At 39.6% G+C, this 26,303-nt stretch overlaps 1 protein-coding gene across 2 annotated transcripts in view; it reads left to right on the top strand.

Moving 5' to 3' along the window:
- Positions 1-26,303, top strand: part of ME1 (malic enzyme 1) — a 387,310-nt gene that overhangs the window by 77,048 nt on the left and 283,959 nt on the right. Inside the window, exons 2-3 of one of the 2 annotated variants that reach the window (XM_005299590.5) lie at positions 2,991-3,124; positions 23,705-23,854. In XM_005299590.5, coding sequence (XP_005299647.1) covers positions 2,991-3,124; positions 23,705-23,854 — 284 coding nt within the window. The remainder of the gene's footprint in view (positions 1-2,990; positions 3,125-23,704; positions 23,855-26,303) is intronic. The other variant, XM_065588152.1, reaches the window with a different exon arrangement.

Here is a 26,303-nt window from a genome sequence, read left to right as displayed (position 1 = left end):
AACTTTCCAACGTGCCAGGGAGTGCTCACTGCTCAACCCCCTGCTCTGCCCCAGGCCCTGCCCCCCCCACCCCTTTCCACCCCCTCCCCTGAGCCTGCCGTGCCCTCACTCCTCCCCTTGCCCTCCCCCGAGCCTCCTGCGTGCCACAAAACAGCTGATCGGGAGGTGCGGGGAGGGAAGGGGAGGCACTGATCGGTGGGGCTACCGGTGGGTGGGAGGCACTAGGAGCGGGGGACGGGAGCTGACGGGGACTGTTGACATATTACTGTGGCTCTTTGGCAATGTACATTGGTAAATTCTGACTCCTTCTCAGGCTCAGGTTGGCCATCCCATTCTAGATAATACTTAGTCCTGCCATGAGCGTAGGGGACTGGACTAGATGACCTCTTGAAGTCCCTTCCAGTCTCACGAATCTATGATGGATTAGCGTTATCAGTAACTGAGACTACTTGATTCTGTCAAAACTATGTTGCCAGCTAATGCACCACATACATGTAAATGAGCCAACAAAAAGTATGGTTCTCCAAGCAAAAAACTGATACACCCTGAGCTGTAATCTAACCCCATTGTGCTTCTCTGGCATAGGAAAAAAAGCGAGAAAGCCCATAGACCTTCCTAGCTGAGGATTCCGTTACTGTCATTTACAATAAGGCTCCTTTACACCACTCTGGCAAGGTTAAGGAGCCTTAATTGACTAAGTATCAGAGGGGTAGCCGTGTTAGTCTGGATCTGTAAAAAACAACAGAGAGTCTTGTGGCACCTTTAAGACTAACAGATGTATTGGAGCATAAGCTTTCGTGGGTGAATGCCCACTTCATCAGACGCATGTAATGGAAATTTCCAGAGGCAGGTATAAATATGCTGGCAAGAATCAGTCTGGAGATAACAAGGTTAGTTCAATCAGGGAGGATGAGGCCCTCTTCTAGCAGTTGAGGTGTGAACACCAAGGGAGGAGAAACTGCTTCTGTAGTTGGATAGCCATTCACAGTCTTTGTTTAATCCTGATCTGATGGTGTCAAATTTGCAAATGAACGGAAGCTCAGCAGTTTCTCTTTGGAGTCTGGTCCTGAAGTTTTTTTTTGCTGTAAGATGGCTACCTTTACATCTGCTATTGTGTGGCCAGGGAGGTTGAAGTGTTCTCCTACAGGTTTTTGTATATTGCCATTCCTGACATCGGACTTATGTCCATTTATCCTTTTACGTAGTGACTGTCCAGTTTGGCCAGTGTACATAGCAGAGGGGCGTTGCTGGTTAGCGGGTTGTCTGTGGGCGAGGACTGGCCTGCCTCCCAAGGCCTGTGAAAGCGAGGGATCAATGTCCAGGATGGGTTGTAGATCACCGATGATACATTGGAGAGGTTTAAGCTGAGGACTGTAGGTGATGGCCAGTGGAGTTCTACCAACAGAACATCAGTGATCTACAACCCATCCTGGACAACGATCCCTCGCTTTCACAGATCTTGGGAGGCAGGCTAGTCCTCGCCCACAGACAACCCGCTAACCTTAAGCATATTCTCACCAGCAACCACACACCGCACCATAACAACTCTAACTCAGGAACTAATCCATGCAACAAACCTCGATGCCAACTCTGCCCACATATCTACACCAGCAAAACCATCGCAGGACCTAACCAGATCAGCTACAACATCACCGGTTCATTCACCTGCACGTCCACCAATGTTATATATGCCATCATGTGCCAGCAATGCCCCTCTGCTATGTACATTGACCAAACTGGACAAAGAAAACAGGGGTTTTGCAAGCATGTATATTTGTTAGAAAGACTTGCACAGGTGGTCATGAAGTACATTAGCAGTATTTTACATAGTTTTCAGGTTCTTCAGACAAATCATACAAACAAAAGATAGGGAAAGAAGGCATACTCTAATGTATTATCACTTCTAGTATATAATTTCCATTGTGTACTGTTTGGGCAGAAATTCTTGATCGATTGGAAAAGCACGTGTCTTCTCTTACTAAGTAAGATATTTAATGATATTCCCTGTTACTTAACAATCTGCTGCTATTGCAAAACTTTAACTTACTTACAATCAAAATAATAGAAATGCTTCAGTGCAAACTGTACTGAAGGCCTGCTACATAAAGAACATTATGGTCAAACTAACAGGAATCTTTATTTAATAGTCCACATGCCTATCCAGTCTACATAGAATATATTAAATAATTTCATTTAATTTAAACTACTTTTCTGGATGCCCGTAAGAAATCCTGTGAACCTTTAAAATACTTTTTCATTTATTTTTAGTATAAATAAGAATTCAGTAGGATTAAAAACTATGGATTTGATCCAAAGTCCATTGGCGTCACTATGGATATTTTTCCATTGACTTCAGTGAGCTTTGGGTCAGGTCCTATGTAAATAAATTGATAGAGAAGCAGGTGTGTTGTATTGCAGTCACTGCATTACTTATGTGAATTTTCAGCTATTATTTTCATTAGAGATCTTGAAAGATTTCTAAATATTAGAAAGCATAATTTTTTACACTTGAAGATTTGAGAATATTTTCATTTTGTCTACATGTTAAACAAGAGAGTGTGAAGGCATTTGGTTTGTTCATTGCTCTACCTTTTGAGGTAATTGAGTGCTGCTCAGTTATTTCTTAGAGGAGTTCAATTATTTCTTCAGTTGTTCAGTTATTTCTTAGAGGAGTTACTAGGAATAATATTTCAGTATTGGAAGACTGTCACTTACTGATGCTGAGGTGGAGATGTTGTAATATTGTCATGCCATGATCTCTGTGCCAATTTTTTAAAAGTACAAAAGTTTGCATTGAGTTGAGTTAAAGTCTGGATAATAGAGTGATGGTGCTTTCAAAATACCTATTATAGATAGATAGCATTGTGGTTTTTGTTGTTTTTTGGGGGAGGTTTCCCTTCAGTTAATGGGATATTTTGATAGTGAAAAATACATGCTCTTTTTCCATTGTTGAATTATCCTGACGGTAATGTCATGCACTTCTTACACAGGGCATGGCTTTTACTTTGGAAGAGAGACAACAGTTGAATATTCATGGACTATTGCCTCCTTGCTTTCTCAGTCAAGATGTCCAGGTTTTAAGGATTCTCGTGAATTTTGAAAGACAAACATCTGACCTAGACAGGTAAAGTACTGCTAAAGAACCTTATCATTTTCCCCAAGTCATTGTTCAGTTCCTTCACTTGTCTGTGACTGTATTTCAGGGGAAATGTTGCAGATGTTGATGAATAACCATGTTCTAATATTATATTTATTCTGTTTTGTAACTGAGTACTTTAGAAAGCTTCTGATGCTTAAAGATGGATGAAAAATATTACATTAACAAGCAGCATACATTTTGTTGCTAGAGCAGTTTTTATAAAAACTATCAGAGGGGTAGCTGTGTTAGTCTGAATCTGTAAAAAGCAACAGAGGGTCCTGTGGCACCTTTAAGACTAACAGAAGTATTGGGAGCATAAGCTTTCGTGGGTAAGAACCTAACTTCTTCAGGTGCAAGTCTGAAGAAGTGAGGTTCTTACCCACGAAAGCTTATGCTCCCAATACTTCTGTTAGTCTTAAAGGTGCCACAGGACCCTCTGTTGCTTTTTATAAAAACTAGTTACTAATATTCAACTCCTGCCTTTTTTCTCAACTGAAATAGTAATATTTGATTTTTCTTACATCAAAATTATTTCCCCAATAACAAGACAGGTTCATTTGCTCCTGCTACTTCTTCCCTATCTGAATCAAAGTTCAGTTTTGAGAACAGTGTTCCTAATAATAAAATATAACTGAAGAGAAGTATAGAAAATATTTAATAAAATGGAATTGTTTTTAAAATGATTGTGTCATCAGTGACTCTTTAATTTTCACCATATTACCCATTTGTATTTTATATACATAAACCTGAGCTCATTATCAGTAGTAGTTTGGTAAATTATTTTGAGATCTTTAGATAGGAGTTGTTATGGATGTGCAAAGTATTAATATTTTAATCATTTCAATCTTGTTTGATCACATTTTAATGTAGTCACAATCTGTTTTCAGGTTAAAATAAAATTTATTTTCTAAGAGCCCAGTCCTGCAATATATTGCATGGAGGGAACCCTCTGCACATACACAGTAACCTGTTCATGGGAAAGGTGTTGCAAGGTTGGGGTCTAATTTGTATTACTGTACTTTCAGGTTTCTAATTAAAATGGTAAATGGAATCCACATTAGATTTTCACCTTAAAAAAAAAAAAACCTAAACAGTATCAAATATCATAAAATCATGACACAAATTAAAAAGAAAATGTGCCCTTTGGGGCAAATCCATCCTCCTTCTGCACTGTTGGCTCCTATGGGTATGTCTGCACTGCAAATTAAACACCGGTGGCTGGCCCATGTCAGATGATAAAGGCTTGTAGGGCTTGGGCCTGCTGCCCTGCAGACTGAGCCCCACGAGCCTGAGTCAGCTGACATGGATTAGCTGCAGAATTTAATTGCAGTGTGTAGACATACCCTATGAGGCTAAATAGGTGTGGTTCTCTTGCAGAAGGACTGGGCTAGGCCAACCTTAGGAAATGGGCAGTTTGCCTGATCACCAATCTCTGAAGATGCCAACTCAACCTGCTTCTGTCCCAGATGATCTTTGGCTCAGCCATTCAGGGGGAATGCCGAAAATTTTTTCTACTCTGGGCAACAAAACACCTTTGGCCAGCCCAGGGACGGGGCTGGATGTTGGGGAGATTCACAGGGGATATGCAACTATTGCATGTTGCCCTGTTATTTGTGAGTGCTTGTTGTGGCTGGGTATAGAAAATAATGTGATATTGAATGGTCATGGGGGAATGGCCAATATGTGGATTTTTTTTTCCTCATTCCTCTTCACCCATACAGGGGCAGGGTTGGTAAAGAAAGGGATAAGAGGGCTCTGTATGTATCCTGCATAGCTACTTCTGTTATTCCTGTCATCTTGTACATATCCCCAGTGTGTGGGCCGGCTACACTTGTTGAACTCTTGGATCTGGATTTTAGCCTAAATCATACATATATCTTAAAAGGACATATGGAGCACAACCCTGCAGGTCTAAATCAGAAATTCCCACTGAAATCACTGGAGGATTTGGCTGTGTAAGGACTGTTGCATTAGTCTCTACACAAAAATTCAGTGCACTTTAAAAAGATTCTGAGAAAAAATGAGACTGCTTTAGAGAAGAACTGAAATATGCATAATCTATCCCTGCAACAACCAGTTCCTTCAATTTTAATAAACATTTTTAGGAGCTAACAGACCCTCATTTAATTTTACCTCTCTCCTCTCCCTCTTAACCACAAATACATATTAATAACACTGCTCTACAGCCAAAATGCTTCTGAAATAAATGTAGTCAAACTTTACTAATTCCGGGTCACTGAGAACGAAAATGATGCTTAAAATTGTTGATTGGCTCTAGTTTTCAAGATATGCTATTGGGTCAGTATATATGACCCTTGACTTGGGAATGGTGGAGGATAAGTGAGTTATAAAGGGAAGGGATCTCAATTTAAACCAGAAATGACTAAAATACATCTTTGACTGGATCTATGAATAAATCTATGACTGGGTTTGGACAGTACTTGCTTTTTAGGCAAAACAATGAATGATGCAATCTGAAGCTGGTATTGCGTCATACATGATATGAATTGCATCATGTTATTCCTAGAAGTCATGGATGATGCAATCATAACAAAGCTTACATCACTCTGCTGAACAAATTGCCCTAGATCAGCTCTAGAAATCATACAGTGTCGTGCTCTCTTATTTGTCAGTGTTTGATTTTGCAAAGGGACACATTTCTGTTTAGCCAAAGTGAGCAGAGATGCCTCGTACTTGTGTGAACAGTGCAGATAACTTCTGCTAGGTTTGTGGTGAAGTGACTTTTGCATCACAAAAGCGCAGTATAACCACTATGGTTAAGAAAGCTTATCACCTTTATTTTGGCTGCAAAATTGGAGATCAGAACAAGAGGTGGGCCCCACACATATGCTGCAACACTCGTGCAACAAATCTTCGCCAGTGGTTGAACAGGAAAAGGAAATCTATGCCTTTTGCAGTGCCAATGATTTGGAGAGAGCCAACAGATCATACCAGCAATTGTTACTTCTGCATGGTGCCTCCAGTTGGGAAAGGTGTGTCAAAGAAGAACAAGTGGACTGTGCATTATCCAAACATTCCATCAGCTATACGCCCAGTACCCCACCGAGAAGGACTGCCGGTTCCTGATGCACCAGAATCATTCTCACTTGAGTCAGACGAGGAAGAGGAAGAGGATGAAACTTCTGGTCCTGAACCATCAATGTCACAGGACCAACATTTTCTCCCATCCTCCTCCTCTGAACCACACCTCATAACACAAGGTGAACTGAATGACCTTGTCGGGGATTTGGAACTACCCAACAGTAAGGCAGAGCTGTTGGGCTCCAGACTACAGCAGTGGAATCTCCTGGCAGGTGGTGATAGGGTTTCCATGTTCCATGACCGTCAAAGGGATCTTGTCCCATTCTTCTTCATGGAAGGTGATCTTGTAGCCTGCACCAACATCGATGGTGTGATGGCAGCCCTCAACATCGTTCACGATTAGATGAGTGGAGACTGTTCATTGATTCATCGAAGACGAGTCTTAAAGCTGTTTTACTGCATAATGGCAATGTTTTGCCATCAATTCCAGTTGGTCATGCAGTCCATATGATGCATGACAACATGAAACAACTTTTCAGGTGCATAAACTATGACCAACATCAGTGGCAGCTTTGTGCCAATTTGAAGGTTGTTGCTCTCTTGCTTGGTCTGCAGACTGGATACACTAAGTACTGCTGTTTTCTCTGCGAATGGGATAGTCGTGCAAGAGATTCCCACTACATCAAGAAAGATTGGCCACTCCGACAGTCATTGGAGCCTGGGAGGAAAAGTGTTCAGCATCCACCACTTGTTGTATCAAGGAAGATTTTGTTACCACCCTTACACATCAAGCTGGGTCTGATGAAGAACTTTGTCAAGGCCATTGACAAAACACAAGGAGCTTTCAAGTACCTCCGTGGAAAAATTCCAAGGTTAAGTGAAGCTAAGATAAAGGAAGGTGTCTTTGTTGGTCCTCAGATTCGTGAACTTCTTTGAGATGATGCATTTGACCATGCACTGCGTGGCAAGGAAAAGACGGCATGGAAAGCCTTCCAGTTAGTGGCAATAAATTTTCTCGGAAACAACAAGGCAGACAACTACAGGTTGTTGGTGGAAAACCTCCTCAAGGCATACAAAAGCCTTGGTTGCAACATGTCACTAAAGATACATTTTTTGGACTCTCATTTAGATTTTTTTCCACCGAACTGCGGAGCAGTGAGCGACGAGCACGGCGAGCGATTTTCACCAGGACATTGCAACAATGGAGAAACGCTATCAGGGCAAATGGAGCCCATCAATGCTTGCAGACTATTGCTGGACAGTGACAAGAGATGCTCCATTTAATGAATACAAGAGACAAGCCAAGAAGCGCCGAGTAGACACTGAATAGGACTAAACGATGTACATAATAGTTTTTTGCCTTTTGTTTCATAATAAATTTTATTTATATAACCCTTTTGCTGATTTTTAAAGTGTTACATAAACAGGACAGGTGAAATATTATCATGTAAAGCAACCATAAACACATGAAAAGACCTAGGTTTACAATTTATGATTAAAACTCTACTATCTACACAATATACATAGACATAAAACGTAAAAACTTAAATATCTTAGAAACAGTAGCCAATCAGTTGTTTTAATTGTCATATTTGAATTCAGCACATCAAAATACATAATAAACAGCACATTTTATCTCTGAAGCAGACGACTTCTCAAAAATTGTAGACCAGTGTAATTTCTTTGGACGAAAGTGCTTCTTTTCCTGTCATGATCATAATTTTGAAGCATGGAACGTTTTTATTGGTGTTGACTTTGAAGCATTTAAGGCACTGCTGAATTTAAACAATGATAGATTTTTGGCCCATGATACAATAATTAAAGTATCTTTTCGTCACTCCTGAAGATATAGACCAGAAGCTCTGTCTGATATGGGATGTTATCCATTTGAGGTTCCAGAATGTGCACGAGAGAAACCAGCTGAGAAAACTTAAGCGTTTCAGGACAGAGTTCTATGGCAACGATTAATCAGCAAGACGGTTAAACAGTTGAAGCACATTAGTCTCCCAGAAAGCTAATTTGGAGTACATAAGTGGAAGTGCAAGGTAATAGCAGGAACTGGGAGTGGATCCATGTCTGAAGAGAAGCTTCTCATAGCGACAACAGTGATAATTTCAGTATTGGTTGATTTTTGCTTCAAGTCTGTGCTTATCTGAAAACTGTTTTGTTTGTCTGTTTAACAGCTTTACTTTCTCTGTTTCCCAGAGAGCATAAGAGAGAGAAGCAAATACTTGTTTTACTTGGGGAATAGGGGGAAATAGTCTTAGGAAACACAGCTTGGAGGGTAAACTACTGCGTCAAGTTGGACTTTCATTGTTGTTTGCAGTGTTTTTGTGGCTGTGTTGGTTCCAGGAAACCTGAAGAAGAACTCTGTGTGGCTTGAAAGTGTGTCTCTTTCAGCAACAGAAGTTGGTCCAATAAAAGATATTACCTCATGCACCTTGTCTCTCAAAAAGAAGAACAGGAGTACTTGTGGCACCTTAGAGACTAACAAATTTATTAGAGCATAAGCTTTCGTGGACTACAGCCCACTTCTTCGGATGTATATAGAATGGAACATAGACTCATAGACTTTAAGGTCAGAAGGGACCATTATGATCATCTGGTCTGACCCCCTGCATGCTGCAGGCCATAAAACCGTCCCTACCCCTTCCCTGGACTCTCCTGTTGAAGTCCCCAATCCTGTTTTTAGTGACTTCAATCGGCAGAGACCCTCCTGCTAGAGATCCCTGCCCCATGCTGCGGAGGAAGGCGAAAAACCTCCAGAGGCTCAGCCAATCTGCCCTGGAGGAAAATTCCTTCCCGACCCCAAATATGGCGATCAGTAAGACCCCGAGCATATAGGCAAGAGTCTCCAGCCTGACCCCTGTTAGCCATTATACTATTTACCTACCATTGTTTGGTTTTCCTTGACTATTATGTTTTACCATTAAACCATTCCCTCCATAAACTTATCTAACTTAATCTTAAAACCAGACAGGTCCGTCGCCCCCACCGGTTCCCTCGGAAGGCCGTTCCAATATTTCACCCCTCTGACGGTCAGAAACCTTCGTCTAATTTCAAGCCTGAACTTCCCCATGGCCAGTTTATATCCATTCGTTCTTGTATCCACATTAGTACTAAGCTGGAATAATTCTTCTCCCTCCCTTGTATTAATCCCTCTAATATATTTAAAGATAGCAATCATATCCCCCCTCAGCCTTCGCTTTGTCAGACTAAACAACCCAAGCTCCTCTAGTCTCCTTTCATACGACAGATTTTCCATTCCTCTGATCATCCTAGTGGCCCTTCTCTGCACCCGTTGCAGTTTGAGTTCATCTTTTTTAAACATGGGAGACCAGAACTGCACACAGTACTCCAAATGAGGTCTCACCAGCGCCTTGTACAACGGAAGCAGGACCTCCTTATCCCTAGCCCAGTACAGACAGTTTGATAAGAAGTGTGAGAATACTTACAAGGGGAGATAGATTCAATGTTTGTAATGGCTCAGCCATTCCCAGTCCTTATTCAAACCGGAGTTGATTGTGTCTAGTTTGCATATCAATTCTAGCTCAGCAGTCTCTCGTTGGAGTCTGTTTTTGAAGTTTTTCTGTTGTAATATAGCCACCCGCAGGTCTGTCACTGAATGACCAGACAGGTTAAAGTGTTCTCCCACTGGTTTTTGAGTATTTTGATTCTTGATGTCAGATTTGTGTCCATTAATTCTTTTGCGTAGAGACTGTCCGGTTTGGACAGTCTACCAATGTGATATATGCCATCATGTGCCAGCAATGCCCCTCTGCCATGTACATTGGCTAGCTTGATTATCACTTCAAAAGTTTTTTTTCTCTTAATTAATTGGCCTCTCAGAGTTGGTAAGACAACTCCCACCTGTTTATGCTCTCTGTATGTGTGTATATATATCTCCTCAATATATGTTCCATTCTATATGCATCCGAAGAAGTGGGCTGTAGTCCACGAAAGCTTATGCTCTAATAAATTTGTTAGTCTCTAAGGTGCCACAAGTACTCCTGTTCTTCTTTTTGCGGATACAGACTAACACGGCTGCTACTCTGAAACTTGTCTCTCAAGTTGAAGATGTGAGCCTGGAATAGCAAAGTGCAGGGTGGGTTGGAGTTTTCATCTCTGTTATGAGGGAAAATTGGGAAATGATCCAGGGACACTGTAATTTGGGATGTGGGGGGGGAAGGTCCCATTTTATAAATTTTAATGTTTAACTTCACTGTAGTGCAGGGTTTCTGGGTTTTTCCTTGCAAAATTCCATTTCTTATACCTATTCCTTACCAATAACCTTTCTGCCCCGATCTTTCCATTCAGTGGATTTGTGTCCATTCATATCACTGGTGAATATGGCTCTGTGTTATTTCCTACATGGATAATCAAGTGGAAAAAATAATCTACTATTTTACTTGTGTTCTTGCCTTTTCTTTTTCTTGTGGTTCATTTCTTAGCTGTCCCTATCTCTGTTCCATATTATACATCTGTGTTTATTTCATTTTAAGTGTTTTAAAGAAATGAAGAAGATAAAGAAACACTTCCTCTGCATTCTTTTATAGATTTTCATACTTTCCTTTGTATTATTTTTATTCCTACATATTAAGCTATTTTTCAGTTACCTAACTATAACTAACATGTACATGCCTAGTATAGGAGTCAAGTTGCATGGAAATGGCTACTCCAGAATCTTTAACATAGGAAAATTATTTTAAATATATGATAAGATAACATAAAGATGTCTGTTGCTGCCATTTTGGCAGACATTTCTGCATTTACTAATTATGAACATGAAGATTGCAACTATAGTTGTATATAATTTCAATAGAGCTGACTTTAGTCAGTTCAGAATATACTTTATCTCCATTCCAATTAGGATTGGTTACAGTGAAGCCCAAACTTTTATCTTTTCTCGATGTGGTTCATGACATTTGATCTCTGCTTTAGTTGGGCAGTTTCAGAGCAATAAATAAAAAGAAAATTTTGACAGCAACTTTATTTTTAGACTTTGAAATATTTGATTTTTTTCCAGATTTGTTTATTTGTCCAAAAATTCTGTCAACACTTTAAAAGCTAATGAAGGGTAAATAGTGCATGGTATTGGTAATATTTTATATAGGTGTTCATTTTAGAAAATGTTAAACCTGCTATAGTAGCTATTATGAAAAATTCTCATTATTCATTTTTTGCATATTTGAAATCAAACCTGAAGCTGGTACAGGCAATAGAGTTCATTGGGGTAGTCTTAGACTCCATGACGGCCCAGACCTTTTACTCGTAGGGGGAATTCTGAACCAAAAAATTAAAAATTCTGCGCATAATATTTTAAAATTCTGCATATTTTCTTTGTCAAAATAATACTATATAATCACACCAGTTTCAATTATTTTGGTAATTTATTTCAAAATACCTGTCAGCAACTGTCTGTAAAAATACAGAGATAAAAAATGCCTCCCCAGAATAGAGAATTAAAGAAACCCCCGTTTCTCTGCCCCCTCCCCCTCAGAGCCCAGCAGCAGGGGTCAGACACCCGCTCCCCCTGCTGCCCGGGAGCCCAGCTGTGGTATGTCCCCCAGCAAGACACTCGCACCGCTTATGCCCCAGAGCCCAGTTGCGGGATTCCCCCCAGCCAGACACCTGCACCCCTACCCCCATTGCCTAGCAGCAGATCCCCCCCCCACCCAGACACTCATGTGCACCCCTTATCTCCCAGAGCATAGCCATGGGGTCTTCCCAAGACCAGACACCTGCACCCCCAGAGATCCAGAGGGAGAAACAGTCTGATGCTGGGTCCTGGGCTTGTGTGGGGTTTCCAGCACGCTGCCTCCTTCCTTCAGGGCATGTGAGGAACTGCAGCTGCCAGGAATCCTCCAGCTCCTCCTATCCCTCCCACCTCCCCGGCAGTGTCTTGAGTTTGCAAGCTGGGCTCTGCCCTGTCCAGTGGCCCCTAGTGGCGACCAGCAACTCTGCAGCCCATTTCTGTGGGAGAAAAAAAAGAAATTCTGCATGCACAACATTAATTTCTGTGCAAATGCTGCATGTGCAGTGGCGTAGAATTCTCCCAGGAGTAGCCTTTCTATTACAAGCCACGTTCAAAACTTTATGGGACCTAGTACTGCGACTTAAAGTATACCCATTCACAGCAGCACAAAGCTACTGCAGTCTCCTGGGTCGCCTGGTAGCATGTAACTCTGTAGTTCAGCATGTCAGGTTGCAGCTCAGAAAGCTGCAGGCATGGTTAGCATCAGTGCATGTCCAAATGGTGATGATTGGGAGCAAAGTGGTTTGAGTGCCAACTTTTTTAATTTTGTCATCTCTGAATTGGTGGCTGGACCCTCTGAAAGTTTACGCGGGGGTTCCCTTTGCCCCTCAATCTAGTCACAGATGCATCATCCCTGGGTTGGGCAATTTAGCTGGGTCCCTGCAGATTCAGGATGTCTGGTCATCTTAAGATATAAAGACTCACATAAATGTCAGGGAGTTAACAGAGTCTAGCTTACTCAGCCTTCCTCCCTTACATAGTAGAAAATAATTTCTTAATTGTGATGGACAATTTGTTGACCGTGTTTTATATAAATAGGCAGGGAGAGGAACTGTCGACTCAATTGTGCCAGGAGGCAGTTCACCTCTGGGATTTTTGTATAACCAACTCCGTTAATCTCAGGGCTGCTTACCTTTCAGGAAAACAGAACACATTAGCAGATCAGCTGATCGGGTCCTTCTGCAATCACCACAAGTAGTCACTACGTCCATATATGGCGAGGTCCATCTTCCAGCTCTGGGGAACTCCCCAAGTGGACCTGTTTGCAACAAGAAGCAACAGAAAATGCCATCAGTTCTGTTCCTGGGCAAGGCTCAGACCAGGCTAACTGTCTGATGCTTTTCTCCTATCTTGGAAGAATTCCGTCCTGTATGCCTTCCCTCCAATTCCTTTACTTCCCAGGGTCATGTTCAAAGTCAAACAAGACCATGCTCACTTCATCCTTGGAGCACTGGTGTGGCCTTGTCAGCACTGGTACTTGGCCCTACTAACCTTGTCAATCAAACCTCCGCTGTCTCTTATGTTGGATCCAGACATAATTTCACTGGACCCCAGACAGCTGCTCCATCCCAACCTTGAGCTCTCCATCTGACAGCATGGATGCTTCATGGGTGACAATCTTTGTAAGGTCCTGCAATAAGGACATTCAGAAAGTGCTTCTGAATAGCAGAAAACCCTCAACTAGGAACACTTACCAGGCTGAGCAAAGCACTTATCCATTTGGAAAAGGTGTATCTCCAGAGCACGGACTCCTGGATCTTGTACTGGACTATCTTCTAGATCTAAAACAGACTTTGGCTATTAGCTCTACAAGAGTGCATCTGTCAACTATTCTGGCCTTCCACGTCTTTATGGATAGTAGATCCCTTTTCATCAACCCCATCCTCACCTGATTCCTAAGGGGCTTAGTAAGATTGTACCTACACATACAAGAACCCATCCCTCCTGGGATATGAAATTAGTCCTAGCAAAGTTGATGGGACCACGATTTGAGCTCTGGCAACTTGCTCTATCCTTCACCTCTCTATGAAGGTAGCATATCTAGTGGCAATTACTTCAGCCAGAAGGGTGAGTGAGTTGAGAGTCCTAGTGTCAGAGGCTCTCTATATGAGAATAAAGTTTATCTCCACTGTCATGCAAAATTTCTCACAAAAGCAGTCTCTACTTTTCATTTGCCAACATTATTCCCAAAACCTCATGAGCACAGGCATGAGAAAAAACTTGGTTCGTTGAATGTAAGAAGGGCTTTAACTTTCTACCAGGAGCATGTCAAATCCTTTAGATCCTCCTCGCATTTGTTCATTGTGGTTGAAGACAGAGCTATGGGCCTACAAGTTTTCACTGAGAGAATCTCATAGTGGATCTCTTTGTGCATTCATTTTGTTACCAATTGGCAAATATAACCCCACTAGCGAAAGTATTTGCACGTTCTATTAGAGCACAGGCAACTTTGGCAGCTTTCTTGGCACAAATGCTTATAGTAGACATTTGTAAAGCAGCAACTTGTTCATTGGTCCACACTTTCACTTCTCATTATGCCATTTCCCATCAGTCCAGAGAAGATGCCAGGTTCAGACAGGTTGTCTTACAATCACTCTTCAGGTAGTCTCTGGGCTTGCCTCCATTCGTGTTTGTTTGAGTCATGGAATGGACATGTGGAATCACTTGAAGAAAAAAATGGTTACCTGTCTATCTGTGACTGTTGTTCTTCGGGATGTGTTGCACATATCCATTCCACAACCCACCATCTTGCCCTCTCTTTTGGAGGGGCATTGGGGTGACCCCACCCTCTTATATCAGCATGCAAGGTACATGGCAACAGCGGGCATTTGAGCCAACCTGATGGGTACCCTGTAACCCTCATTCAAGGGGGTGGGGTGGTGAGTTGGGGACGAGGATCAGGGGAAGGGAGAGGCTGCCAGCAGTCTCCTAGGTAGATATAAATGATTATGTACAGTTTTATCTGCTGGCTACTCCAAGACTTTTAGGAATAAAGTTGAGGCCTAATTAAACCACATCCAGTGTCTCCTGCCCTCTTTCTGGCGTAGCTGGACAAGGTTAAAATAAAAGTTATCAATTAATCTCTAAAACTGACCTATGTGATAACTTCAGTTAGTGCAAGGGGAGGGGGAAGAAATTGAAGAGAAAACCATCTTGCTCAAAGTAAATGTCAGGTCTGGCACACCACAAATGCCCCACTAAAGAAATAATTGGGTCCACCCTATAGGCATGGGCACACCAATGGCCCATGTTCCTGGAAGGAGGTGCTCACATGAAGCCACCATAACATTTTACCAGAGTTAGCCCTTTGAATCTGAAATCAGCATTACGTGTAGGACAAAATATTGGTTCTCAGTACTCATGTAATCGGATGATAGAATTAAGAATGATTTCCATTGTTAACTGATTAAGCATGCCGATGAAAAGTGGCGTAAATAACAAATAATTGAACTCTAAAGACTAATTTTCATCAAGCACATAGAAAAATATAAACTGTTAGTTTTATTTTCACTTAGAAATAGGACCACTTATGCTTAAAAATGGTGCAATTTAAAGAAATTTTCTTAAAATAAAAGAACATTTTTACTTCATTGTAAAGAGGACAGTGATCACTTGTTCTTCCTGTCCACTGAGAGTATGACCAGAAGTAGCTGATTTAGTTTGTAGGAAGACAAGATCAAGACATTCTGTAATGGATGGTAGATAGGCTTGGCAGAGTGGATATTTTATTTTTTTTATAATTTTGAGAAATATCAATATTTATTTTAAGGTTTTTTTCTGTTTTTATCTGTTTACATTTTCACAGTTGCACAAAATTATGGGTTTTATTTTTATCAAGTTAAATTTTCAGTTGTGGGAAATTATGGGGTCAGACAATAATTATTTAATGACAGTAGATATTGATTTCAAAAAGTTAAAACTTCATAACTGTTAAAACACAAATTGTCAGCATAACGTATCAAAATATACAAAGTAAATATCCTTAAATCACACTCTACGTTCTCAAGCATCATTTTTCTTACTTTGCCTATCTGTACATTTTGATTGTTATTGATGGAAATACTTTTAAGTTGGTTTGTGTGTGTACTGTGAAATTGACAGTTACTGACAAAAAAACCTAATCCTTCCAACCCTAATCATATATCATCACCAGCCATTATTTAAAATGAAAATTTTGACTCAGATCTTGTCATGTGTCCCTAACCTGTTTGCCAAAAGCTGGAAATGGGCAACGGGATGGATCACTTGATTACCTGTTCTGTTAATTTCCTCTGAAGCACCTGGTAACGTAGTCGGAAGCAGGATGCTGGGCTAGATGGACTTTTGGTCTGAACCAGTATGGCTGTTCTTATGTAATTTTGTTGCTCAACAAGACAGAATAAAATATTCTTGCTTTTTTTCCAGCTCTATTGATTCTTCAGTGGGGCGGGGCGAGTTTGTCGTGTGGAGCTTAGAACCCACTCAGGCATTGTGGGGTCTGTAGTCTGAAATGAACTTAAAAACTTTTTTGAATTTAAATTCTGTTTAGTGCTGGCAAAATACCAGTTCTTGGCTGCTTCTGTGTTCTTATTGTAGTCTCCTTGGATTCTTATACCACACCCATCACTGGTATCAGAATACCTTTTAGGTAGGCCCTTCTCCTCCCCAACCTTTCTTTCCTACGTAACAGTCAGAAGAGAAGACATCCATCTCTAAAGTGATCACTTAGACTCTCAGTGCCTCGTCTATAAAAAGGGGATAATAAGTACTTCCTAGCTCATAAGGGTGCTGTGAAGATAAAAACATAAAAGATTTTTGAGACACTCAGATACTGTAAGTGTGGGGTCATGTAAATACCTTAAATAGTGTAATGCCTACTGAATTATTAGTAGTCTAACTCATCAACACCATATCTGGCACCACCTGACACAGAAATTCCTTGGAGGATTCCAATCTAATTACACTGGTCTACAATTTTTGAGAAGTCGTCTGCTTCAGAGAATAAATGTGCTATTTATTATGTATTTTGATGTGCTGAATTCAAATATGACAATTAAAACAACTGATTGGCTACTGTTTCTAAGATATTTAAGTTTTTACGTTTTATGTCTATGTATATTGTGTAGATAGTAGAGTTTTAATCATAAATTGTAAACCTAGGTCTTTTCATGTGTTTATGGTTGATTTACATGATAATATTTCACCTGTCCTGTTTATGTAACACTTTAAAAATCAGCAAAAGGGTTATATAAATAAAGTTTATTATGAAACAAAAGGCAAAAAACTATTATGTAATTAATTTAGTCCTATTCAGTGTCTACTCGGCGCATCTTGGCTTGTCTCTTGTATTCATTAAATGGAGCGTCTCTTGTCACTGTCCAGCAATAGTCTGCAAGCATTGATGTGCTCCATTTGCCCTGATAGCGTTTCTCCACTGTTGCAATGTCCTGGTGAAATCGCTCGCCGTGCTCGTTGCTCACTGCTCCGCAATTCGGTGGAAAAAAATCTAGATGAGTGCAAAAAATATATCTTTAGTGACATGTTGCAACCAAGGCTTTTGTATGCCTTGAGGAGGTTTTCCACCAACAACCTGTAGTTGTCTGCCTTGTTGTTTCCGAGAAAATTTATTGCCACTAACTGGAAGGCTTTCCATGCCGTCTTTTCCTTGCCACGCAGTGCATGGTCAAATGCATCATCTCGAAGAAGTTCACGAATCTGAGGACCAACAAAGACCCCTTCCTTTATCTTAGCTTCACTTAACCTTGGAAATTTTCCATGGAGGTACTTGAAAGCTTCTTGTGTTTTGTCAATGGCCTTGACAAAGTTCTTCATCAGACCCAGCTTGATGTGTAAGGGTGGTAACAAAATCTTCCTCGATACAACAAGTGGTGGATGCTGAACACTTTTCCTCCCAGGCTCCAACGACTGTCGGAGTGGCCAGTCTTTCTTGATGTAGTGGGAATCTCTTGCACGACTATCCCATTCGCAGAGAAAACAGCAGTACTTAGTGTATCCAGTCTGCAGACCAAGCAAGAGAGCAACAACCTTCAAATTGGCACAAAGCTGCCACTGATGTTGGTCATAGTTTATGCACCTGAAAAGTTGTTTCATGTTGTCATGCATCATATGGACTGCATGACCAACTGGAATTGATGGCAAAACATTGCCATTATGCAGTAAAACAGCTTTAAGACTCGTCTTCGATGAATCAATGAACAGTCTCCACTCATCTGGATCGTGAACGATGTTGAGGGCTGCCATCACACCATTGATGTTGTTGCAGGCTACAAGATCACCTTCCATGAAGAAGAATGGGACAAGATCCTTTTGATGGTCACGGAACATGGAAACCCTAACATCACCTGCCAGGAGATTCCACTGCTGTAGTCTGGAGCCCGACAGCTCTGCCTTACTGTTGGGTAGTTCCAAATCCCCGACAAGGTCATTCAGTTCACCTTGTGTTATGAGGTGTGGTTCAGAGGAGGAGGAGGATGGGAGAAAATGTGGGTCCTGTGACATTGATGGTTCAGGACCAGAAGTTTCATCCTCTTCCTCGTCTGACTCAAGTGAGAATGATTCTGGTGCATCAGGAACCGGCAGTCCTTCTCGGTGGGGTACTGGGCGTATAGCTGATGGAATGTTTGGATAATGCACAGTCCACTTGTTCTTCTTTGACACACCTTTCCCAACTGGAGGCACCATGCAGAAGTAACAATTGCTGGTATGATCTGTTGGCTCTCTCCAAATTATTGGCACTGCAAAAGGCATAGATTTCCTTTTCCTGTTCAACCACTGGCGAAGATTTGTTGCACAAGTGTTGCAGCATATGTGTGGGGCCCACCTCTTGTTCTGATCTCCAATTTTGCAGCCAAAATAAAGGTGATAAGCTTTCTTAACCATAGTGGTTATACTGCGCTTTTGTGATGCAAAAGTCACTTCACCACAAACCTAGCAGAAGTTATCTGCACTGTTTACACAAGTACGAGGCATCTCTGCTCACTTTGGCTAAACAGAAATGTGTCCCTTTGCAAAATCAAACACTGACAAATAAGAGAGCACGACACTGTATGATTTCTAGAGCTGATATAGGGCAATTTGTTCAGCAGAGTGATGTAAGCTTTGTTATGATTGCATCATCCATGACTTCTAGGAATAACATGATGCAATTCATATCATGTATGACGCAATACCAGCTTCAGATTGCATCATTCATTGTTTTGCCTAAAAAGCAAGTACTGTCCAAACCCAGTCATAGATTTATTCATAGATCCAGTCAAAGATGTATTTTAGTCATTTCTGGTTTAAATTGAGATCCCTTCCCTTTATAACTCACTTATCCTCCACCATTCCCAAGTCAAGGGTCGTATATACTGACCCAATAGCATATCTTGAAAACTAGAGCCAATCAACAATTTTAAGCATCATTTTCGTTCTCAGTGACCCGGAATTAGTAAAGTTTGACTACATTTATTTCAGAAGCATTTTGGCTGTAGAGCAGTGTTACTGGCCTGGCCTGGCCTGACCTGCCTATGATATAAGATGTAATGAATTCACAGCCCAAAGTGGCATGGCTGCAATATTATGTAAATATTGTTTTTTGTGGTTTAAGCTGTTTGCAGCTGACTTTGAATGTTGAAGTGCTGTGCTTTGAAAGGCCAACATTTCATATGCTGAATATGTGATACAGCACAGAGTACGTCTGTATGTTTTATCTGGTACATTGAAATCAGGCAAGAAGTTAATGATGAAATATAATTCTTCTTCTGTAATTTAATTTTGAAACTTATTTCTATGTCTTTTGATAATAATTTGATCTTTTATTCTTTTTCTTATCACATTTCTAATTGCCCTTCATATATTCACAAGTGAAGTGAGTGCCAGGCTGTTAATGTCTGTGTCCCTCTGTATGCCTGATTCCCTTATGTTTCTTATCTGGGTTTTCTTTTTCTGAAGACTTATGTTACCTTGGTTACATGTTTTAGTTATAGGAGTACATTAACAGTTTTGAGAAAAAGTGCAATCAGGCCATTTTGTATGAAGAGGTTTTGTTGAATATGTCTTACCTTGAATAATATTTTGTAATTTATATTTATTAATATCTGTGAAATGTGAAATCTGTGAAAATGTAAACCATATAGTCAGTCTCAAAACTGTATAAAATAAATAGGTTCTTGTACTCTGCTCATTACGGTTGTAGCTAAATTCCCTTCATAACCACAAAGTAGTATTTGAGTTCTTAGGTGTCTTATGGCCAGGGGAAAAAAGTGACAACCGTAGGTTCTGAAAATGAAGTAAGTACTTTATTGGAACTGTAACTGTGGTTCCATTAGAGCAGAACACAATGATTTTCTCTGAAAAGGCAGTTCACAATCCCTGCAGCCTCACTCTTCCCAATTTTTGATTCTCACTTTCTACCTCCTTTTCTTGTGATCTTTATTCAGGACTCCTTAACTTGGCCCCTAATAAGTATAGTTAAATACATACAGGCTAATTTAAATGTCAATTTCAGATACATACTGGGCATTACCATGTGTCCTGAAAAATACACTCTACATTTGTATGCGTGTGTTTATATAGATTTTATACCACCCATTGCATGCTATTAGACTGCCTTGTTTTCTTGGGCCCTTATTAGGAAATGGAGTGTATTTTGCTCTGTCTGAAACTTTGATATTCTCTCTCTAATTCTGCAACAACAACTGTAGCAACAAGTCATGCACTGTAACATTTTTCAAGAGATTTAGTGATGCATTCCACAGACAAAGTCTTGGCTCCAATGTCAATGAGAGTTTTACCATAGACTTCAGTAGGACCAAGATTTCACTCTACAAATCTGATAACGTAATCTAGCTACAAGACCTACAGCACTGTACAACCCATTTCTTCTTGAGTTTTCTATCTGGGCCATGTAGTAAATACTTGTCCTCTTTTAGTTGATAGCAAAAAACCTCCCCACAAACCTTTGTGTGAGAAGGGTGGTGGTGGTGGTGTGTGTTGTACAATCAAGTGTACTCAGTGCAAGTTAGCATTTTAGGGTATCTGCTTTTCACCATGTTATTTAAATTATAATTTTAGTGAAACATTCAGTCAATCTAATGCAATATTTCAAATCCTGTTGTATTAGATACAGGCATCACCCTGATCAAAATTGCATTTCTCAATATATCAACATGTTATAACATCTAAAGCTCGTTTGAGCTGTTGCTAAGCACATACTATCTGCAATGTTTGACTATAAGTATTGTTCTACTATTACCTTTGTAAGCACTTTAGGACACCTTGCTATAAAAACTGCTAAGTAAAACAGCATTTTTTCCCAATTGAATGTCAGAAATTGTAATTTAAATTGAGGTGTAAACCAAAATGGAACAATTATATATTAATAAAATATTGCAAGTAGTACACAATTGCTTTGTTTAAAGCACCCCAATTCAAAAGTCTTCCAGCAGTTTTAAATTCCTTCTCCAAAAGATCACTTTACAGAATCTGGAAAACAGGATTGCTCTGAATAATAAGACTGGAGAATGAAAAGATCATTTGGGGTTTTAAATAACAGCAACTGATTTCAAAGAAAGTACCATAGTAATAAAAAGAAAAATGGGGAAGTGTTCAGAATCAGAGACTGGTTCAGTCATCTGGCTTCCATGCATGCCTGAGCATTCTGGCATTGACCAAGCCAGGTTATTCATAACAAGTTCTCCATCTGTCACTTTTCAAGATCCTGTGGAAATGAAATACATATCTCCAAAAATTCACCTCAGTAAGCCTGATATATCAGTCAGAGTTGATGATTATGAATGGATCAGTATTTTGGAGTAGATGGTAGGACAATCATATAAATTAAAAATATGGTGGTTTACTTTATAAAGAAAGCTCTTTAGGCATTCAAAAGAGTATAATGATATATGCTAAATACAGACAGAGCAGTGGCTGTTAAAAGATGGTAGTTATAGACACTTAATAATACACATAAGTATTTTTGAAAATATTTGTAGGAGAAAGGAATAAATGTGTAAAATTATTTTTTAAAATATTTGATACAGAATCGTTTATTTGTATTTTAAAAAGTGATTTATGGCACTTTATTCTGCTATTCATATTGAGGTCATGTATTTATTTAATTATTTCAATTTCAAAATAAAGAAATGCCCATCTGAGGGCCTGGGTGCCCTTGACATTACAAATATAAAATTTAAAAAAAATTCAAAAAAGAAGCAGCATTGCTTTTCTTCCATAGTCCTGTCATCACATGAATTTATTACGTTGGCTAGGTTAAGGGTGAATACTTTAAAATAGCAACAACAACAAAAGTCAGGATATACAAAATTAAGATTTGTTTACCAACATTAATGCAGCTATGTTACACATGTGGACTATTTTATATTCTTGTTCAATAGGAATCTTAATATATTTTTGTTTATTCTGTTAAATATATGAAATAAAATATACAGGATGTACAAAAGGTTTATGTCGGAAAGCTTAAGTTTTTGTGTTTCCTGACTCTTAGTTTTAACTATGCAACTTTAATATTTCATTAAAATGGCTCCCCCCCTTGATTAATTATTTTTTTAAATGAAATTCAAGACATTTTCAGCACTTAAAGTTAGCATTTAAGTAGTCTCAAGTGGATTTTGACATTTACCTTATTGAAGTGAATTGGGAAGGATGAGGGATTGTGTTTCATTAAGGTGAATGGGATAGGTAAGAGCAAGTTCAAATCTTTGCTGTTTTGTTGAAGACACGTTTTATACAAAGCATTACTAAGAGATTAAAAAATGAAAAACCACCACTGTAAACAAAATATCCATAAATATATATTTACATGAGCCACAACAACTTTGAAGGGAAATCTTTAAATGTATACACACACCCTTTCTCCCCTCCTCTTTCTCTTTTAGTTAAATGTGTGCTGTAGCTAATCTCTAAAAACATTTGCACAACATGTGCATTATAAAGACTACAAATAATGTCTTATTCATAGTGAAATAGGTAAATATATGTTTTTACATTTGGAAGTAAGTTGGGTTTTTAATTTAAACTAAGTTTGTTTTTATTATTTTCTAAGAAAAAGTTAATAAAATGTTCACTCTACATAAACTAAATGAATATAGTGAGGTCAATGTTAAACCCACAAAAATGCAATGTTAAGGTTGAAAACTCTGGGCCATATCGTAAGATGATGTAAACTTGTGTAGCTTTCAGCTATGGATCTGATCCTCAATCTTTAAATCACCCTTTTATGCTTCACTTCAGACAAGGTTCTCTGTTGGGATCCTAGAACAGTGATGATTTCATGTATTGTGTGTGTTTGTTACAATAGGTGAGCAAAGAAAGATGAGTTAAATATGGAGTCTCATTCTTTCCTTTTGCTATCCTAATTTAAACTGATTCTGCAAAGCTCTCAAATCCAGAGCTACCATTGATTTCATAAGGAGATAAAAGTACTTTTGTGGGATTGAGTAGGAGCCAAGGAGGACTGCAGTATTAGATGTTTTGCATGTGTGACAGTATTGAAATCTATTAGTAGAGAGTTATGGAAAAACTAACATTCTCCTTGGATTGGGAGAAATTTCTTAGAGGTCCAGAGTAGAAAAATGAAATTTTAATTACCTTCCCCCCCCCCCCCCAGCAAATTTATGATTATTCCATTCAAAATGCAGCATTTGGCATGTATGGATTAAGGTTTAAATTGGACCTATGTTGCTATTTTAATGCAAATGTAGCATTTTGTGTCTGACAGGAATTAGCTCCCTTCCTGAGCATGCTGACTGTCACCTTTGCAACAGTTTCAGCTTCTGTCTACTGTCTGGCTCAAGTTTGTTATCCTTTAGAACTGAAGCACTTATGCTACTAAGATATGGTTAAATTTAAGTACCCTGGACCAGAGAGAGACTTTGTCTGGAACAAACAGAGCTTTAATTAATTCTCTACATATCTATTTTATTTTTTAACTATTTTAACTATTTAAATGTTCACTTGGATACCTAATTATATTTAATTCTCCACAGATACATTCTGTTAATGGGTCTTCAGGATCGAAATGAAAAGCTTTTCTATAAAGTGCTGACATCTAACATTGAAAGGTTCTTGCCTATTGTTTATACTCCCACTGTGGGTCTGGCTTGCCAACAATATGGTTTAGCATTTCGGAGGCCAAGGTATGTAAGTTTATACTTCAAATAAACGTAATTGTATCTTTTTTTCCCCTCCTGGAAGCTCTCTGTAGAATTTTTTTTAAAACATAGTTGAGTGTAACCCAAAGCTGGAAAAACCGAGATAATTCAAACTATACTAGACTAAAAATGTAGTTAAGTTAAACTGTAATTTGTATTGTATTGCAAAGATAAACTGTTGTTTCAGTATGTTAAAACATGGATGAATTTTATAATCTTACTAAGCCTAATTGGGCTTTCCTACAGGCACAATTGCATTTGTTACATGTCAGCAAAAGGATGAGGAGCATTGGCCATAGAATATGCATGTGCACCACCCACCCCCATATGTACATAGAGAGAGAGAGAGAAAAAAATTCAGGAATGTGTTCTAAATTTTTATAGCATTTTCTCATTTTCTTTCTGGAATGAATTTTTATGTTGAACAATAATGTGTGAAGATGCAGCACATATAAAACTTTTTAGATAGGAAAGACACTCTCTGTCATATCAGGCAGCCCCTTAAATTCACTTCAGTTTTTCTGCCAACTGTTTTTTTTTTTTTTAAGTTTCCTTTTTAGGTTATAACCTAAATTATTTAATTATTAATAATTATCAAAGTACTATCATTTGATATATCAGTATTTATGAGGCCTGCCTGTCTCTTTCTGACATTATAAACCAGCATTCGAGGAGGGCTTGAGCCACATCATTAAAATGTTACTATTCAATAAGATTTACTCTAAACATTTCAACGTAAAGGGCCAAATTATCTGCTGGTGTAAATCAGTGTAATTCTACTGATGTCAGTGGAGCTATGCAAATTTATAAGAGTTGAAGATCTGGTCCCAGAACTTAAATTCTTTATAGGATAAAGTTCAGGCTCCTTTATGTTACCTGCACTGACACTTGGCGGGAGGTGGAGGGAAGGGGAGAAAGGGAGAAGTCGGATGCAACTTTTGTGCTCCTCTCTTCCCACCAAATCCATGGAGTTAGTTCTCCACAGGTCTGCTGAGGTTAAGCTGTTCCACAAGTGGTCCACACACATCCGTCCTTCCTTGCTATGATCACAAGCATGGGTGCTGCTGCACCCCCTGGCTTGAAGTGGTTTCCTCCATATGCAGGGTTTACAGTTTGGTTCAACGGGTTTCAGTACCCCCACTATACAAATTGTTCCAGCATCCCTGATCACAAGTGTTCCTGGCAGGAGTAATTTGAGTTGCTGTTCTGGGGCTGTGTCTAGAGTGAACAGAATATAAAACTGTGCTTCAGAAAATTTGATGGTGTTTGATGGTGATCACTGATGAGCTGCATGTGAGTTCCCTATTAACAGATCCAGCCTTTCTGATCAAAGCCTTGAAGACAACAGTGTAAGCCAATTGCTAGGGGTGAAAGAAGAAATCAGCTGGGCTCCATTTTTTTGCAGCAGGAGTCTTTGTGGCAAAGAGGGGGCTTTATTTTTAGGTATGTGTTGCAGTAATCAAGCCTGGAGGTCATGAATGAAAAGATAACTGTGGGCAACCTGCACCCGTCTGACCAGCATAAACTTGCCCACCCAGCTCCATCCCAGAGTTTGAAGAGCCTGATGCCCCATTCCTCAATCTGACATCACTCCACTCTTCAAGATACCAATTTAGGATTGGTGGGGAGCAGTGGAGAGAAAATATCATATGTTGTGAACTTTTGGAGTGCTACCTGGGTATAACTTTGGCAGCACATCACTGGCAAATATGTTTTTCCATACTCCTAATATAAAAATACTATTTAATTTTAAGATTAATTCAACACTAGTAAATGCATGGCTGTATATGGAGTTATTCTTTAGTATCATTTGTTTCGGGTATATATGATCAGAAATGCTGAAATGCCATTGTCATGCTGCCAAATGGAAACTTTTCCAAGTCTCCACTATGTAACTGTCTCTGGCATGTCTGGTAATGGTAATTCAATAGGATCATAAAGCATCATGGATATTCGTACTGTATCTCATATCCGGTTTAATTCCTGTTTTCCCTATGTTTAATTTTAGAAAGGCACAACACATTAGCCAGTCATGAGTGATAAATAAAGGCCTTGTATCAAAGGAAGGACATAATGACAGCAATTAATATATCATGTAGTATTTATTGTGTTGGGTGGCTAAGCATTAAAGAGTAGCTGTTGGTGGCATTGAGCTGAACCATTTTGCTTTGAGACTTTGACTAGGCCAGTGACATTGCCTTGTTGGCACAGTTTGGTGAAGTGCTGCAGCTGATGGCTCATCTGGCTGGGTAAGATGCAGCGCACATTGCTTTGGTTATCAATCAGGACAAAGCTAAGTGCTGGACGGTGTTTGAAAGATGTGGATGCTTGTATAACAGAAGCCACCACCGTGTTTGGAGGTTTTCAGTGGCCTCTGTGGAGATGTCGTGATATCAAGCTTTCTGTGAAGCTGCATATCTGCAGGACCGTGGTT

The sequence above is a fragment of the Chrysemys picta genome, chromosome 3 (genome assembly GCF_011386835.1).
Source record: "Chrysemys picta bellii isolate R12L10 chromosome 3, ASM1138683v2, whole genome shotgun sequence".
Lineage (NCBI taxonomy): Eukaryota > Metazoa > Chordata > Testudines > Emydidae > Chrysemys > Chrysemys picta.
Note: the sequence above shows the minus strand (reverse complement) of the source record. Positions and strands in the feature narration are given on the sequence as shown.